Source organism: Prionailurus viverrinus, chromosome E3 (assembly GCF_022837055.1).
Source record: "Prionailurus viverrinus isolate Anna chromosome E3, UM_Priviv_1.0, whole genome shotgun sequence".
Classification (NCBI taxonomy): Eukaryota; Metazoa; Chordata; class Mammalia; order Carnivora; family Felidae; genus Prionailurus; species Prionailurus viverrinus.
The window spans coordinates 26,817,705-26,836,505 of NC_062576.1; the positions used below are offsets into that span (position 1 = coordinate 26,817,705).

General features: G+C 44.1%; 1 protein-coding gene across 3 annotated transcripts in view; it reads right to left on the bottom strand.

The window, feature by feature from the left end:
• The window catches only part of TMC5 (transmembrane channel like 5), a 79,766-nt gene that overhangs the window by 12,238 nt on the left and 48,727 nt on the right, over nt 1-18,801 (bottom strand). For all 3 annotated transcript variants that reach the window (XM_047839545.1, XM_047839544.1, XM_047839546.1), the window contains 9 exons: nt 15,693-15,844; nt 13,822-13,966; nt 12,412-12,567; nt 9,193-9,344; nt 6,746-6,824; nt 5,904-6,001; nt 4,134-4,229; nt 565-640; nt 244-377 (listed from right to left, as the gene is read on the bottom strand). In XM_047839545.1, coding sequence (XP_047695501.1) covers nt 244-377; nt 565-640; nt 4,134-4,229; nt 5,904-6,001; nt 6,746-6,824; nt 9,193-9,344; nt 12,412-12,567; nt 13,822-13,966; nt 15,693-15,844 — 1,088 coding nt within the window. The remainder of the gene's footprint in view (nt 1-243; nt 378-564; nt 641-4,133; nt 4,230-5,903; nt 6,002-6,745; nt 6,825-9,192; nt 9,345-12,411; nt 12,568-13,821; nt 13,967-15,692; nt 15,845-18,801) is intronic.

The following is an 18,801-nucleotide window of genomic DNA, read 5'->3' on the forward strand; positions in this document are numbered from 1 at the left end:
TCTTTCCAATGACATTCATCTCCTGATCTGCTGGCCTCACCAAACCTTAATAATAATAAAACCTACATTTTACTTATTTATTTTAAAGTAGGCTACACACCCAATGTGGGGCTTGAACTCATGACCCTGAGATCAAGAGTCTGATGTTCTACCGACTGAGCCACCCAGGTGTCCCAAAACCTACATTTTAAAACACTCACTCACCCCATCTCTAAGACCTCTCCACAAGCCACGGTTTCCTACCTCCAGATGGTGATGGCCAGGGTGCACAGGACCCCGGTGAAGGATGGGAAAAAGAGCAAGAAGATGAAGAAAGTCATCATCTGTGAGGCTCGCCAGGCTTTGCTCGGCGGCTGGAAATTCATCATCAGGCTGATCTGAAGAGAGAGAAGCAGACACCTCCTATCTGTGGCCAGAGGGACAGGCCAGAGGGACCCCAGCCAGGCAATGCCTTCCCAATAACCCTTCCCAGCGCCCCTCCCCACTGCCCCCCGACTCAGTTCCAACCACGGGGCCACATGGGACTGGGAGAAGCTAATTCGTTCCACCTTCAGGCTGACTCACGTTTTTGACATAAAACATGATGAAAAGAGTAATCATTTGGATAAAGGGCAGCAGAGGGCAGAAGAAGGTTCCAATCCTATGAGGGAAAAAGGGTGAGTGTCAAAAGTCAGGGGAAACATGAAGACAGGGAATGTGGTGGGGGGAGGGCAGGTACAGGGGATGTGGAGGGAAGGGAAAGAGGGTGTTACAGGCTGAACTGTGCTTCTCCAAAACGCGTATGTTGGAGTCCTAGTACCCCTCGTACCGCAGAATGTGACTATTTGGAGAAGGGGCCTTTAAAGAGGTAATTAAAGTAAAAGGAGGTCCCTGGGGTGGGCCCTAATGCAATATAACTGGTGTCCTTAAAAGAAGAGATTAGGACCCAGATACACACAGAGGGACCATGTGAAGACTGTGGAAGCAGGTGCCATCCCACAGGCCGAGGACAGAGGTCTCAGAAGGAACCAACTATGAACACCTTGATCTTGGACCTCTAGCCGCCAGAACTGTGAGAAAATAAATTTCTGTCGTTTCAGCCACCCAGTCTCTGGTATTTGTTATGGACGCTCTAGCAGACTAATACAGAGGGAGCGTGCTCTATGGCTGTAGACCAGGAGCGTTCCCACCACACCCAGTATACCCGGCTGCTCCCTTCCCAGCTTTGGAAAAGAGAGTTTGCAGAAAGCACCACCCACACACCACCAAATGGTCTTCAGCAAGCCCTAACCTAGGTGTCCCGAATGCGGGACATGTCCTCCTGCTTCCTCCATGGCATTCAAGAAGGTCTGAGGTCCCGCAGGGAGAGGCATTAAACTGCACTGAGTTACAGATGGGAAGGGCATTCTCTCTCAATTCTCCCCAATGCTCCTGAGTGCCGAGAGAAGAAAATCTCACTTTGGTGGTCCTAACACTTGCCAACCTCCCTTTGTTCCCAAAAGAAAGGTGGGAGGGGGGAGGTAAAGCTTTAAACTGAGAGCCTTGGCAGATGGGAGCATCCAGCTAGAATTTAATGACTGTTGGTGATTGGCTTGGTTTTATTTTATTTTATTTTTCTTATTTTTTTAAAGTTTATTTATTTATTTTGAGAGAGACAGAGACAGCTTGAGTGGGGAAGGGACAGAGAGAGAGAGAGAATCCCCAGCAGGCTCCATGATGCTGCCAGAGCAAAGCCCCATGCAGGACTGAACCCTTGGAACCATGAGATCATGACCTGAGCTGAAACCAAGAGTCAGAGACTCAACCAACTGAGCCACCCAGGCGCCCCTTATTTTATTTTTCTAAAGTGACTGACATTTTTCTTTTTTTTTTTAACAATTTTTTTTAATGTTTTTTATTTATTTTTGAGACAGAGAGAGAGCATGAACAGGGGAAGGGTAGAGAGAGAGGGAGACACAGAATCCGAAGTGGCTCCAGGCTCTGAGCTGTCAGCACAGAGCCTGATGCAGGGCTCGAACTCACGAACCGCAAGACCATGACCTGAGCCGAAGTCGGACGCGTAACCAACTGAGCCACCTAGGCGCCCCGACATTTTTCTTTAAGTAATCTCTACACCCAAGATGGGCCTCAAACTCACGACCCCAAGATCAAGAGAGATCAAGAGTCAGATGTTCTACCAACTGAGCCACCCAGGTGCCCTGGGTTTTATTTTTTAAGTTACTTGCAGTTTCTCTCAAATGACTCTGATTTTCCATTCTGGTGGTAAAATAAAGACTCCTTTAAAAATGTATTTAGGGGCACCTGGGTGGCTCGGTCAGTTAAGCATCTAACTCTTAATTTCAGCTCAGGTTATGATCGCACGGTTTATAGGTTCGAGCCCCACACCAGGCTCTGTGCCGACAGCATGGAGCCTGCTTGGGATTCTTCCTCTCTCTCCACTCCTCCCCTGTGTGCTCTCTACCTCTCTCCCTCAAAAATAAATAAATAACCATTAAAAAAAATAAAAATAAAAAATAAAACATTTTTAAAAAGGCAAACTATATAAAAGATAATACTAAGTAAAAACCAGTACCGGTGATATGTAGATAAGCCAAAAAGTAGGCAGGCTGGTGTGCAAAAGGCTGAAGTTTGGGACACACTTACCTCACCTCATCTCTACCATTGTCCCTAACATACATTGCCTGTCACCCTGTTATCTTCTTTTATTTTTTAAAATTTTTTTAACGTTTTATTTATTTTTGAGACAGGGAGAGACAGAGCATGAACAGGGGAGGGTCAGAGAGAGGGAGACACAGAATCCGAAACAGACTCCAAGCTCTGAGCTGTCAGCACAGAGCCGACGTGGGGCTCAAACTCACAGACCGAGAGATCATGACCTGAGCAGAAGTCGGCCGCCCAACCGACTGAGACACCCAGGAGCCCCTGTTATCTTCTTTTAAAGCTCATCATCAAAGGCAACATTCTCCTAAAACCCACAGAAGTTAAATCTATAATTTCCATGGAGAAAAGAAAAGACACATGTGTTTTCAATTGTGCTTATTTGCAATTTATTAACACAAACCATAAAGACCCAGAAGTAATAATGGCCATCTCTGATTGCAACTTTTTCCCTCTTGCTGCTAACATTTCCCTTTGGAACCTTCATTAATGGTCAATAGTATGAGGGCTTGGTTTCTAGGGCTCAAAAACCTGGCCAAAGTAAGCACTCAATAAATGGAGCCATATTGTTATTACCACATCAGCTGATTTATGCACATCATTTATTAAAAAACAAAAAACTTAAGAGTGCTCATAAGTACAGTATAATCCAGCAATTCTACTTCTGGGTATATATCCAAAAGAACTGAGGGGCGCCTGGCTGGCTCAGTCAGTTAAGCATCTGACTTTGGCTTAGGTCATGATCTTGTGGTTTATGAGTTCGAGCCCCACGTTGGGATCTGTGCTGACAGCTCACAGCCTGGAGCCTGCTTTGGATTCTGTGTCTCCCTCACTCTCTGCCCCTTCCCCACTGGCACTCTGTCTCTGTCTCTAAAAAATAAGCATAAAAAAAAAAAAGAATTGAAAGCAGGGTCTCAGAGAGATATTTGCACACCCATAATCATAGCTGCATTATTCACAATAACCAAGAGGTAGAAGCAACCCAAATGTCCACCCATGGGTGAATGGATAAACATGAGGTATATCCATACAGCAGAATATTATTCAGCCTTACAAAGGAAGGAAGTGCTGACACATGCTACAATATGTATGAACCTGAAGAACATTATGCTAAATGAAATAAGCCAATCACAAAAAGATAAATTGTGTGTGATTCCACTCACATAAAGTATCTAGAGTAGTCAAACTCCAAAAGACAGAAAATGGAATGCTGGTTGCTAGCGGGTTAGGGGAAGGAGGAAATGGGGAGTTCTTGTTTAATGGGTATGGAGTTTCAGTTTTGCAAGATGAAAAGAGTTCTGGAGATCTGTGGCACAGCTATGTGAATGTATTCAACACTACTGAACCATACATTTAAAAATAGTTAAGATGATAAATATTATATTATGTATATTCCTACCACAATTTTTAAAAGGTGCTCATAAGGGTGACAAACAGCCACAATATCCCCACTTAGAAAATATTTCTGAGTCAGTCTGAAGATTCTCAAAACTTACCACACCAGAGTTTGTGCATAGATCAGTTCCAGGACGTTCCTCGCGATGTCAAACTCCTGTAAACCAAGGCTCGTGGGAAACTGCATTCCAATGAGTCTGTGAAAACATTGCTGAGTTTAGCGCCCCAACCATCAACCCTCTCCTTCAGAAGATTCCCCACAATCAACAAAGTAGAGCATCACCAGTTTGGAATAAAGTCATAAGTTCTTTTGCAAATTTTTGGAAAGTTCCAAGTGTAAGTGTATTTTTGAAGAAATAATTGAAGGAATTGAGGGAAAATGGAACTATCACAATGCATTCGAGCAGAGGTACTGCTGAAGTGGTTTACAAAATTCTAGGGCTGCCTGGGTGGCTCAGTTGGTTGAATGTTTGACTCTTGATTTCGGCTCACATCATGATCTCACAGTTTGTGAGTAAGAGCCTGGTGTCGGGGTCTATGTTGACAGTGCAGAGCCTGTTTGGGATTCTCATTTTCTCTCTCTCTCTCTCTCTCTCTCTCTCTCTCTCTCCCTGCCCCTTCCCTGCTTGCGTGTGGGCTCTCTCTCTCTCTTTCCCAAAATAAATAAAGATTTTTAAAAAAATTCTAGAGACCATTAAGTTATCCCATATATTATTTAAATAGATAGTTAACTATAACTTAACAATAGATATTATATAAATGAGATCATTATTAAAGTTATCCTACCTATTATCACTCTTTGCTTGTTAAACCTGTTTTTTCAGGACCAGGTAACTCAGCATTTCCTAACCTCCCTAAATGGAAAAGTTTTCCATGTTTGGTTACTGCTATCAGATTAATAGGGTTTCCCCATTTTCTAAATCCACAAGAGGAAACCAAGATCTCCATTTATCCTGAGGAAACTTGAGACAGAGAGGATGCTAATAATAAAAAGAAAAAAATGCCATCAAAGATACAAAAACAAAACAAAAAACCTCCTAACCTTTACATCTAGACCTTGGACAGAGGCTGTAATAAAAGTGAGTTTGGGCAGACTGAGTGTAGAAATAGGGCATGCAACCTACCCCCTGAGGAAAGAATCATTATTGTGTTATGCCATCTTATCACTGGGGCAGCTTACAGAAATATGTACATGTCTATAAAGAATGAGATGCTCATCATATTATTAACACATAAATGAACATATCAATAGAAGAGGACTATACATGGGCCAATGACAACACTGCCTCAGTTCTGTACACCTGGTGTCTAAAATCACAATTAGCACATGAATCAAAGTCAATTAAATGGATCATGAGATAAATCTATAGGTGTTGTCATAGAAAGATGCCACAGCATAATGTTAAAAAGAATAAGGGCAGAGTCCACAATGATTTTCAGCATGACCCAATTTTTATCTTTGAAACTATATAATACAGTCACATACACAAAGTAATATGTGCACAGAACAATCTGGAAGAATATACACTACAATTAAAATCATCTGTGGTGGAAAGTTCTCAAAGACTTTCACTTTCTATGTTTTGCATCCAGTAATGTCTTTATCTCAAGAGAAGTTTGTAAAGGGTTAGCTGAATGAACTTGGACAACAGGACTGTCAGGTCAAAGTGAAATTTTGGTTAATTTCAGAAGCAAGCAACGTCCCAAAGAACAACAGGCAGACTTGTCACAGTGCATACTTGAAATAAATAAGGGACGCCTATGTGCTAACTACAGTAAGCGTAAGGGATATCCATACTTCCGGCTCAGCCAAGACTCTGGCTCTGGTTCCAACATCAGGTACTAATGACTCAAGGCTGATAAATATTTACCTCCTCAGGAATTCCCCCAGTAAGGAATCAGCTAAAGAGAACACAAAATCCATCAGAAGGAGCCGGTAGATTTCCTGGCCAATGAGAGTTTCCCAACACTGTAAGGTAAACAAGAGTCAGGATGTGGGAAGGGGCTGTTGGTTCTGCCCAGTGCCCTTCTGGCACCCTACACTCATTAGGACATGGTTGCTGGCCAATGTGACTGGGTCCTTGTACATCCAGAAAAGCAGACCCACTCTGGGCAGGGACGCACCATTAATTTGTTGAGTTTGTTTTCAAGGGTGTTTATTCCCTTTCTGTGTTGCTTTTCCCCCATTAAAGCTTGCCCTCCACATGCACCCCAAACTTTCCCTTCTCACTATCTCTCCTCTTAAAACTTTTCATCCCGGTCCTATGCCCTCTGGATCCCATTTCTCAGCCAGGGCTAGCAGAAGGCATCAATGGCAACAATGCCTTTACTCTTTGTTTATTAACCTTATGAAAATCCGTTAATACTTATTTGACTAAGAAAGTGGCTTAGAGGTTTAGCAGGCTGGCACAAATTGGAAGGCTGACTTAGTTCATGAAACTGGTGATCTATTACCTCTGCAGGAAGTCAGTGCTATGAACTGATGGACCGGGAGCTTTTAGATTTGGTTGAACGAGGAGAGGGATGTTTTGAGTGCACAGCCCAAGGATGGATGGATGGATGGATGGATGGATGGATGGATGGATGGAAGGAAGAATATTATATCAACTCTAAGATCATGAGTAGAAATTCTGAGAAACCAGAGAAATTCACTTCCTCCCTGTATTCAAAGGTTAAGAAAAAAACTCAAGGCAGAATAGCACAGAAATCTCACCTCTTCACCAGCCTGGGCCACAATGTTGAGCCAATAGTAACAAAGAATTCCAATGATTGATATTTTCAGAAAGATGTTTCTAAATAACAGAAGAGAAAACAACTATTGTTACCTTCCATGACAGTCATTAGTACTGTTTGCTAATAATTCCTTTTGGTCACATGGTAGGACTGAAATTCCCGCTCCCGTGTGGTTTGACTGGGGCCAATATGGCTAGTTCTGGCAAGTAATTTGTGAGCAGAAGTGATGTGTGTCACTTTGCACCCTTCTAGGCTGGAGCACTGAAATGCCAGCGAGGCTCTCCAGAACTCACTGTCTTCCGTCTGGAATGGCCATCAGCAATATTTGAGACAGTTGCTGCTGTCAGCCTGGATCCCTGCACGAATGACATGACCAAAACCACCTGCTATCCACAATGGACACATAATATGAGCAAGAACTAAATCTTTGTGTTCGAAGCCACTGAGATTAGGGAGATAGGGGATGTTTGTTACTGCAACATAACCTAACTTATTTCAACTGATATACCCTCTTTCAGTGCATTCCAAACTATCTGATTTCGCTTCTCATTGTAATAATAATAAATGTACTTACTTTTAATTGGATGCTGAGCATGGGCAGTACATTGTGCTAAGAACCTCACTGAATCACCTTAATCTTCACAGCTTAATGTTTACAATTTTGCTGCCATTCTTACTTTCTACAACTCTGTCATCAGGTAGATTGAATTTTTATGTCTATCTTACTGATGAGGACACTGAAGTTCAGAGATGACACAACGTGTCCAAAGGCACACAGCTTGTGAGGGCCATGACAAAGACTGAAACTGAGGACCATCTCTTAAACCTAGTCACTTTGCCAAAGTCAATAGCTGCTGGTTTTAATAGGGCTTCAGCCCTGGTGTGCCAAGAACTGTGTACCACTAGACCAGGGGTTCTCAAAGTGTGTCCTCTGAACCAACAGCATCAGCCTCGTCTGCAAACCTGCTAGAAAGGCAAATTTTCAGGCCCCACCCTAGACCTACTGAATCAGAAACCCTGGAGACAGGACCAAGAAATCCCTTCAGGTAATTCTGATGTATGCTGAAGGTTGAGAACCTTTGTGTTAGACTCTGAAGTTCCAAGAAGGAAGGGCACTAGATCTTTCTCAGTGCCAGATCCCCAATCTCTTGCCTAGTGCCTAGCCTGTGATACACCCTCACTGTCTACTGGATTAAGGCATCAGGAGACCTTTATTGCAGTGTAGCTTCAAGTTAAACTTGAAAACACACTCTTCTACGCTGAGAAAAATCTCATCTCAGATCAAAAAGAACCGTGTATTTCTGAGAGTTCCCATTTTCTCTTCATGCAAAGATTTTGAATATTTTGTTGAAGCTGTACAAAGGGCTGATGTATATTAAAAGACAACTAAACTCTTAAATGATCAGAAAAACACAAAGAGCAAACTTATTGGTTCAAAATGGCCCACTGAGCATACATGTCTAACCACCTCTTCATCCAAATTCTCCAGATGAGGTTGGAGAGCTGGCCAGGAGCCAGATCTCCCAGGCCATAGAAGGCAAGGGCTCTGGAACTGATCAGTAAAAAAACTCAGTCTACATTGTACTGACCTGTTGTCATAAACACCATAAACAGGAACTGGTCAGGGAACTAGCCAGGAAGGAGCAAGGACAAAATTTGGGTTGTTTTATGCTTTGTTTATCGAAACCTTGGGGTCACCTCTACAACAAAAAGGCACCCCCTCCCAGCCAACTAATTGCCAGAAGCACCCCCTCTGCCTCCATTTGGGTGTCTGAATTACAAAAATGCACCTCTTGGGGCTCCTGGGTGGCTCAGTCGGTTAAGCGTCCAACTTCGACTCAGGTCATGATCTCGTGGTTCACGAGTTCAAGCCCCATGTTGGGCTCTGTGCTGACAGCTCAGAGCCTGGAGGCTACTTCAGATTCAGTGTCTCCCTCTCCCTCTGCCCCTCCCTACTTGTGCTCTCTCTCTCTCTACCTCAAAAATAAGTAAACATTAAAAAAATTTTTTTTTCATGCACCTCTTTCTCCCAGCTGAGGCAGTGGCTACCAAGGCTCACAGCTTGACTAATGCAAACGCTAGATGAATTTCAGTCCCTACACAACTCATCAGCCAGGCACCCTTCTGCAGTATACAACATGAACATCTGTACATCTCATAACTGAGAAAAACTATGAAAATCCTCAGGCCGGTAGCAATTTGGAAAGGTAAGCTATTACTCTGAGCAAAAGACTGATGTACTTAATTGTATACCTGAGAGCGTTTTGGATTTTATGGCTATTAACCCACCCCATACAAACACACTTTATTCTTGAAATCCTTTCTGGAAAACAGAACTCTGGTACTCGAGCATAACCCTCTGTAGCTCCCACCTCACTTCCCTCCCTGTTAATACAGGCTGGTGGTGGGCATGGCAGACACACCTACCGGATGAGGAGGATGTAGACTTCGAGTCTCGGCGTCTCATACCTCTCCACCAGCCTGAACAGGGAGTAGAGGCGTGGTGTTGCCAGGTTGATGCAGGACACGAGGAAAGGCAGTAACAGCACTGCTCCAGGGTTCTGGTGGTTCTTCAGGAACTGCAGGGGATGCAGGGAGAGAATCGAGATGCCAAACGTGCACGGAACTCCTCTCTGCCTCACGCAGAAGACCCCACACAATGGGGAAACCCCAGTGGTAGCTCCTCCGAGGTTAGCTCTTACGCTACCGGTTATTGAGCACTTACCCAGCGCCCAGCATTACCCACGTGATCACGTGATCACGTTTGATTCTCACTACAGCCCAGCAGGTGTGTATTAATAGACTGACTGGCAAATGGAGGCTCAGAGAGGTAAAAATGCTTGCCTGGGGTCACCGAGGCAGATTTGAACTGGGTCCATCTGACTCAGGGGCCTGAACTCAAAACAGCCATTCTGTGACTTTACTGTCCTTAGCAAGAGGTCTGCAGCAATGAGAACGTGTTTCCTGGCTGTTGGAGCAAAAGCTTGAATCCACGGAAGCTATAGCACAAGGGTATTGAGCACTACAGACTTTCTCTGCCTGTCTCCTGCATGGCCCTGTTCATTTTCACCAGGCTTTTCTTGGGTGCTGAATCAGGGGAAAGGGAGCCTCTGTTAGCCCATGGCACACCTTCGTATGAGGTCCAAAGAGGCACCCCCTTCCTTCATGTGGATGCAACACCCTGGCACTTGGTTTGGAGTGGGGTGAAGGCTGCCCTCAGCCAGGAATCCTTGGAGTCAGGGATTCCAGTGGATTTATCTTCTGTCTCACACTACCTCCTTCCCACCCCTAGGCCTGACCCTGCCTCCCTTTATCTCTGGGTGGTTTCGAAAGCCCCACTTGCACTTTTGGAAGTATTTTTGTAGCCAGGGTAACCTGGGTTCAAATGTTGTCCCCTCTCCCATGCTTATGAGCTATAAGGTCTGAAGTCAGATGCATAGCTTCCCTGGGCCTCTTTTCCTGTCTGTGTAATGGGGAGATTATCATGTGACCCACAGAGTCATTGCAAGAATTAAATGAGGGGCGCCTGGGTAGCTCGGTCGATTAAGCTTCTGACTCGATTTTGGCTCAGGTCATCATCTCATGGTTCATGAGAATGAGATCAAGCTCAGAGTCGGGCTCTGCCCTGACAGCGTGAAGCCTGCCTGGGATTCTCTCTCTCCCTCTCTTTCTTCCCCTCCCCTATTCATGCACACATAAGTGCATGTTCTCTCTCTCTCTTTCTCTGTTTCTCTCTCAGTTGATGCCCTAATTAAAAACAATAAAAGAATTGGGGCGCCTGGGTGGCTCAGTCAGTTGAGCGGCAGACTTCAGCTCAGGTCATGATCTCCTGTTTGCGAGTTCGAGCCCCACGTCGGGCTTGCTCCCGTCAGCCTGTCAGCGCAGAGCCCGCTTCAGATCCTCTGTCCCCCTCTCTCTGCCCCTCCCCCGCTTGCGCTTTCTCAAAAATAAATGAACATTAAAGTAAATAAATAAAAATAAAAGAATTGAATGAAACCAAATAAGGCCAGGTCTGGCCCCTCAACAACATAGGTGAGACATCATTCACAGAAGAGTGTAGCTGCCCATGAATGTGACCCCTAGAGTTGTACAAAGGGTTGCTCCTGCCAGGCATACAGCAGATGTTCAAACAATAGGCTCCACTTCTGCCTCCTCACCTCCTTAGCTGCCCTCCTTCACTTCAGGTGGGTGTGGAGAAAACCTTCCAGGTGAAGAAGAAACTCAGAAGGCTTCTTTATGCCTACAGCTGCCTGGTCACAATTTCTACCCTGGGTAGGCATTGCCAGGCCCTTAAGCACTGAGACTTAATTTCCCCTATTTGAGGGCACATCTCAACATGGTTAATGGCAAACTCTTAGTGTTATATAATCCCACACCCATTTTCTTGCTGGCTTCTCCTTCACTTGTTCATCCATTTGGTTGTGCACCTACTATGTGTCAAATATTGGGCCTGGAGCCCAGCTACTATCTTTTGAAGATACATAAAGATACCTGCATAAACAGGTATTTTCAATACTACACATGACAAGAGCACAGGGAAAGCTTGCAGAGTTAGGAGCGCCCAACACAGTCTAGTGAGGGTGGTGGGGGTGAGAGAAAATTTGCCGAGGAAACGGCACCATGCTGAGGTCTGGAGGAGGAGGAGGAGGAGGAGGAGGAGGAGGAGGAGGAGGAGGAGGAATTTGCCCAATGAGGGAATTAGGGCAGGTTGGGTAGAGAATGAAGTGCATGTTTTCCTACCGAGAGAAAAGGAAAAACATGGTGTGCTCAGGGAACTGTGGACACACCATTTAGTGTTGCTAGTGTAGGATATGGGTAGTTGTGGGGTGTTGAAGCTAGAGATGTGGGCAGGGATCAGATCATACAAGATCTGTCGATCATGCCATGGAGGATAAATTTATATCGAGGGTAAAAATAGGAAGTCATTAAAGAAAGTGAAATAATCCGACCAACCTGTACCACAATTCTAGAGGTCGGCAAACTGGCTATAATTAGTTCCATTTCCAGGGGAAAAGCTGAAACCTACAGAAAAACAGTACTTTGCCCAGACCATCCAGCTAATTAGTCTCAGAGTTTATATCATTTGCAAAAAAAAAAAAAAAAAAAAGGTAATATTCCTTTATTAGTCACAATACTGGGCATGGAGTAGACTCTTCACATAACTTTTTTCTAGTCCTGACCACACACCTACAAAGCCAGGTACGATCATTCCTGGTTTGCAAGTGAGGAATCCAGAGCTCAGAAAGGTTAAATGGCTCACCAGAGTCCATCAGATCACAACACTTAGAGTGTCTGCTCAGTGCCAGGGACAGTGGGAGGTGTTAGGAATATAATAATAAAGGAAGAAACCAAAACTTATTCCCACGTCTGCTGCCCAAATTTCCCATCTCTCCACGGACCCAGAGCTTCTTACTCTGAAGCGTGCATACACATCACCAGGGGGCATTGTCAGGATACAGATTCTGAGGCTGTGAGCCCAGGCAGGGACACAAGATTCTGCATTTTTTCACAAGCTTCCGGCTGATGCCAGTGCTGCCCGCCACAGAGTCTGAGTTCAGTAGCAGCTCCATACTGCCTCCCTCCAGTATCTCATCCCTTCACCTGGTTTTGTGCTTGGGCCCCCAGTGTCCCTGCCCTTCTGGTTACCTCTGAGTTGTTCTCAGCCAGGTAATAAACAGCTACGCAGCAGGCAATGGCCATTCCAGTAGAGACGACCCAGGCTGCCAGGTGGGCCGACACGTGGATCAGCTGCTGATTGAGCGTTAACTTGACATTCTCCTGACGGATTTCGGACAGGTTTTCCTATACACACAAGGAAGTCAGGTCGGCCTACAGTACCCTATCACCTGTTAGCAAAGACTCAGCAGGTGAATCTCGGCCACTCTGAGACACAACCCACCCCAGATCCACAGGAGAGAGAAAGGGGGAAGTTCATGATGGACGTGGACTATGAGAGACTCATGGGGAAATCTCAAATGGACCAAGAACCTCTATCACTGTGCCAAACACCTTTTCCATCTTAGATAAACAGGCCCAACAGAGTGGGACTGTGCTCTTAAGGAAAGCACTTTGAGGTGTCAAGAAACTCTTTTTTGAAGAATAAGGCTGGGTATCTACACCAACGAATTTAACATCTTCAAACCTCTTGTCAAAGTCTCTTTGCTTACAAATTATTCTCCCTCTCTTTTTTTTTTTTTTCCTATTATGTATCCCTCCACCCACGTCCCCTCTATCAACATCCAGTTTGTCCTCTGTATTTAAGAGTCTGGGGTTGGGTATATTTGTTTCTGATTTTCTCTCTCTCTTTTTCTTTCTTTTTAGTTAAGTTTTTTTCTATAGACCAGGGTTTCTCACCCTCGGCATTATTAACATTTTCAGCCAGTAATTCTGTATTGTGACAACTCTCCTGTGCACAGCAGGATGTTTAGCAACATCCAGTAGCACCCTCCCCCTAACTGTGACAATCGAAAAAGTCTCTAGATATGGGGTGCCTGGGTGGCTCCGTCAGTTAGGCGTCTGACTTCAGCTCAGGTCATGATCTTGTAGTGTGTGGGTTCAAGCCTCACATCAAGCTCTGTGCTAACAGCTCAGAGCCTGGAGCCTGCTGCAGATTCCGTGTCTCCCTCTCTCTCTGCCTCTCCCCTGCTCATGGTCTGTGTGTCTCTCTCTCAAAAATAAATAAATATAAAAAAAAATAAAAAGTCTCCAGATATTACTATATGTCCCCTGAGGGGCAAAAACTGTTGTGAGTTGAAAAGCACTGTAGGGGTGCCTGGGTGGCTCAGCTGGTTAAGCATCCAACTTCGGCTCAGGTCATGATCACATGGTTCATGGGTTCAAGTCCCGCATCAGGTTCTCTGCTGTCTGTACACAGCCCATTTCAGATCCTCTGTCGCTCTCGCTCTCTCTCTCTCTCTCTGTCCTTCCCCAGCTCGCATGTGTGCTCTCTCTTTCATAAATTACATTTTTTAATTAAAAAAAAAAAAAAGAAAAGTTACAGACATAGTAAAGGAACTTAGCTGTGGGAAGGTGTTGTATAAAGCAAGCCTGCCTTACCCTTATCTCCGTGCTAAGATTCTTCTGTTTCAACTTGACAGCTCTTTCATGAGTGACGGTGAAGTCCCAGCAGAAAATAAGTTTAGTGATCCCTCTGGAGTAGATGTGAGGGTTAATGAAGTTGTTCCGGAAATACCTGGCCATGCTAGGGAAGGCAGAAACCAAAATACTCAAGTGTTATTGAAACAGGCATTGGGGAGTGCAGGAATTAAACAAAGGGGAGTCCTACCATTAACAGGGACAGGCAACATGGAACAGTCAACCTCAGGTTCTACTGGAACAGTGCGATCACAAACATAATGGTTAAGAGCACTGGCTTCAAGATCTCATAGGTCTGTCTTATAATCCTGGATTGCCAGCTGGGAGATCTTTGTTATTTTAACTGCAATGAGCCTCAGTTTCCACATCTATATAATGGGGATAATAATAGTACCCACCCACAGAACTTATATGAGAGTTGTATTAGTTTCCTCTAGCTGCTGTACCAAACTGTCCCAAACTTAAGTGGCTTAAAACAACACATGTCTACTTACTCTCTTACTGGAAATCGAAAACGGAAAATGTTTCTAAAATCAAGGTGTCGCAGAGCTGCGTTCCTTCCTATCCTTCAGCAGGAAGTGTGTTTCTCTGCCTCTTCAAGCTTCTAGAGGCTGCCTGCATTCCTTGGCTGATGGTCCCTCCTGTCTTCAAAGCCAGGAGAGCTGCCGCTTCCATTCTGTCTGACCTTGACCTTCCTGCCTCCCACTTACAAGGAACCTTATGATTAACTGGCCCACTTTAAGATCCTTAACTCAGTCTCATCTACAAAGTCCCTTTTGCCAGGTAAAGTAAGATATTCATGGGTTCTGGGGATTAGGACTTGGACATCTTTGGGAGGCGGGGGGAATTGTTCAGCCAACCACAAGAATCAATGTAGTGGTTAGAACAGTAAGCACTTGATAAAGGCAGATGCTAATATCATGGAGACGTCAGCAGGACTCAGTGAAATCAGCCGGGGAAGCACTCAGCACTGAGCCTGGCGTGTAAAAAGTGCTGAGTCAATACCTTTCCAAAATCTGCCACCACTAACAGTAGCTTTAGGAACTTTTCCTGGTTTGATAGGACAAAACGAAATCTAATTTTACTCTGAATTGTGTGCTGGCAGTGAGGTTGTTATAGGCTGAACTATACACCCTAAAAACTCCTATGCTGAGAGCCTAACCCCTAACCCCCTAACCTTCAGAAAGCAACAGTATTTGCAGATAGGATCTTTATAGAGGCAATTACATTAAAATGAGGTCATGAAGGCGGGCCCTCATCCAATATGACTGGTGTCTTTATAAGAAGAGAAGATTAGGACTCAGACATGCACTGAGAAAGACCCTGTTAGGTCACGGTGAGAAGGCAGCCATCTATAAGCCACAGGGAGGCCTCGGAAGAAACCAACCCTGCCAGGACCTTGATCTTACACTTCTAGCCTCCAGAACTTGAAAAGATATATTTCTGTTGTTTAAGCAACCCCGTCTGTGGTACATTGTTATGGAAGACCGAGGAAAGGTCCTAGGAAGACCTAGGAAAACGAATACAAAGGTTGAATATCTGTACCTCCTCTTTGACAGTTGTCAAGGGACAATTGCCTATCCATGCCCTTCCTTCCATATAACTAGTGGGGTCACTGCATCCCTATTTTCAGACTGACCAATTTCCTTGAAAGCACACAAAACCTCTCTTCTTTATCCAAACTTACAGTTTGTGTTGTAAAACGGGAATGCTCAGACAGCAATAGAAAGTCAAAATTGCAGAGAAACTGTTTCCTGGGGAACTTTTCAGTCTCTGGAATTTTACCTAAATCCAAAATGAGCTTAGGATCGAGAAATGCAGATACTCCATACCTAAATAGCAAACTGAAAAAACAGACGATCAAACACGCTCCGATTGTGAAGATGTAGGCGAGCTGCATGTTGTAGGGTGCCCCACTGCTCCCGTGTTGGATCGTAGAGTTGGTGTAAAAGCCATAGTACATCACCGTGTCCTGAAAATAACCCTGAAAGAGGCAAGAAGCCAGAGGTCAGGTGGGTCTCTTGAGAAAACAATGACAATGGTCAGCACCCTTCACCTTTTCCATCTGCAAGAAACTTGCATCAGTCAGTTTCGACATTTTGTTGGCAGGGCACCCAAGGTCACTGAGAACATAGACGTTTGGGGGCACCTGGGTAGCTCAGTCAGTTACGAGTCTAACATCAGCTCCGGTCATGATCTCACAGCTCATGGGTTCGAGCCTGGCATCGGGCTCTGTGCTGACAGCTCAGAGCCTGGAGCCTGTTTCGGATTCTGGGTCTCCCTCTCTCTCTGCCCCTCCCCCATTCGTGCTCTATCTCCCTCTGTCTCAAAAATAAATAAACATTAAAAAAAAAAACATAGTTGTTTTATCACTAGGCTCTTTGAGTTGGGAAAGGACTCTCAAACCCTCCTTACAGTGGAGGGACCCAGCTGTCACCACCTGAACCCAGTGACCAAGCAAAGCATGACTAAAACCAGGACAGCCAACCATGATGGGCCTCTGTCATCTTAACATGACCATGTTAAGTATTATAGTCAAACATGTTTGATATGAAACAAATCAAGCTGTTAGGTCTAAATTGCAATTTATAGGAAATACGGGCCAGAGGAACAAGTCAGAGAGACTATAAGGAAACAATTGATTCCACAAGGTAGAATGTTGGAGTTTGTATGACAACTGGCCTGGTTTCTGCAACAAGCCAATGTCAAGAAAAGAGAAGGCTGTGTCTGGAGAGATCATTCTTTTTTTCTTATTTTTTATTTAAAAAAATTTTTTTAATGTTTTTATTTATTTTTGAGACAGAGAGAGACAGAGCATGAGCAGGGGAGGGGCAGAGACAGAGGGAGACACAGAATCTGAAGCAGGCTCCAGGCTCCGAGCTGTCAGCACAGAGCCTGATGCGGGGCTCAAACTCATGGACTGTAAGATCATGACCTGAGCTGAAGTTGGCTGCTTAACTGACTGAGCCACCCAGGCGCCCCTGGAGAGATCTTTCTAGATTAATTGAAAATTCAGAGAAAAAGCAACTGAATGCAAACTGGGGCTTTAATTGGATCCTGGTCTGAACAAACAAGCTATGAAAGAGATTTTGGGGACCACTGGGAAGATTTGAATATAGTCTGGATTTTTAATGATATTTTTAATTTTGCTAGGTGTGATAACTGCAGAAAGTGTCCTTATTTTGCAAAGATGCATGTTGAAGAAATCTGGAGTAAAATGTCCTAATGTCTTTAATTTACTGTGAAATACTTCCAAAAAATAGTAAGATAAAACAATGTGGCTAAACGTTAACAATTTAGAAACCTGCATAGTAGGCATATGAGTGTTCATTTACTACTCTTTATTTCCTGTATGTTTGAAATTTTTCATAATAAAACGTTACATATATACAAATATAAAAAATATAGATCAGGGTGCCTGGGGGGCTCAGTTAAACGTCCAACTCTTGATCTCAGCTCAGGTCATGATCTCACGGTTCATGGGTTCGAGCCCTGCATCCAGCTCTGTGTTGACAGCATGGAGCCTTGCTTGGGATTCTCTCTCTCTGCCCCTCACCTGCTTGTGCTTTATCTCAAAATAAGTAAATAAACTTTAAAAAATAAAGCCCTAGGGGCACCTGGATGGCTCAGTCGGTTAAGCGTCTGATTTCGGCTCAGGTCATGATCTCACAGTTTTTGAGTTCAAGCCCCGCATCAGGTTTTGTGCTGACAGCTCAGAGCCTGGAGCCTGCTTCAGATTCTGTGTCTCGCTCTCTCTCTCTGCCCCTCCCCTGCTCATGCTCTGTGTCTCTCTGTCTCTCAATTATAAGTAAATGTTAAAAAAAATTTTTTTAAATAAAAATAAAAATAAAAACAAAGCCCTAAAAAATAAGTTAATTAAATTAAAAATATACATCACAACAAGGAGAATGAAAGTAAATGAGGAAGAAATTTACATAATAATAATTCTCACTTAATGCACTTAACACAAGGGAGAATTTTTAACAGAAAAAGAAATTTAAAACGATAAATGGAAGAACTTGATTTTGAACATTCTACTTCAAGAGTCGGCAAATTTCTTCTGTGAAGAGCTAGATAATAAATATCTGGCTTGGTAGCTATAGCAACAACTCCACTTGGCCACCGTAGCAGGAAGGCATCACAGACACCTAAACAAATGGATGTGACCGAGTTCCAGAAGGACTTTATTATGGACACAAATCTGAATTTCACGTATAATTTTCATGTTTCACAAAATGTCATCCCTGTTTTGATTTTTTTTCAACCATTTAAAAATGTAGAAACCAATCTTAGTTCATTGGCTGTACAAAACTAGGTGGCAGGCCAGATTTGGCCCCAGCTATAGTTTGTCAGTCCCTGGTCTATAGAATGCTAGTGGCAGAAATCTCTTCTAGAAGCTAAACTCACAAGGCAGGGGCTATAAGTGTCAATAGGGAGATGGGTAAACAAATTATAGCTGCTGTTAAAAAGAATACTATGGGCTGGGACGCCTGGGAGGCTCAGTCGGTTAAGTGTCCGACTTTCGCTCAGGTCATGATCTCACAACTAGTGAGTTCGAGCCCTGAGTCCAGCTCTGCGCTGACAGCTCAGAGCCTGGAGCCTGCTCCAGATTCTGTGTCTCGCTCTCTTCTACCCCTCTCCCACTCACGCTCTCTCTTTCAAAAATAAATAAATATTTAAAAATTAAAAAAAAAAAGAGTACTGTGGATCTATATAGATGCTCAAGATACATAGTAAAACAAAAAAAAGTTGCAAAAACCTGTAGTATCCTGTTTTCTTTAGGAAAGAAGAAGGAAGAGAAACAGTGGACAAAGATAGGCTCTAAGCTAGGCCATTAGACAAGGGAAGAAGACTAATGTGGACCTTCACCTAATTTTCTCTCTTTTATAGTAGCAACTTTCCCCCCCTCTGTCTCTGCCCCTCCCCTGCTCTCTCTGTCTC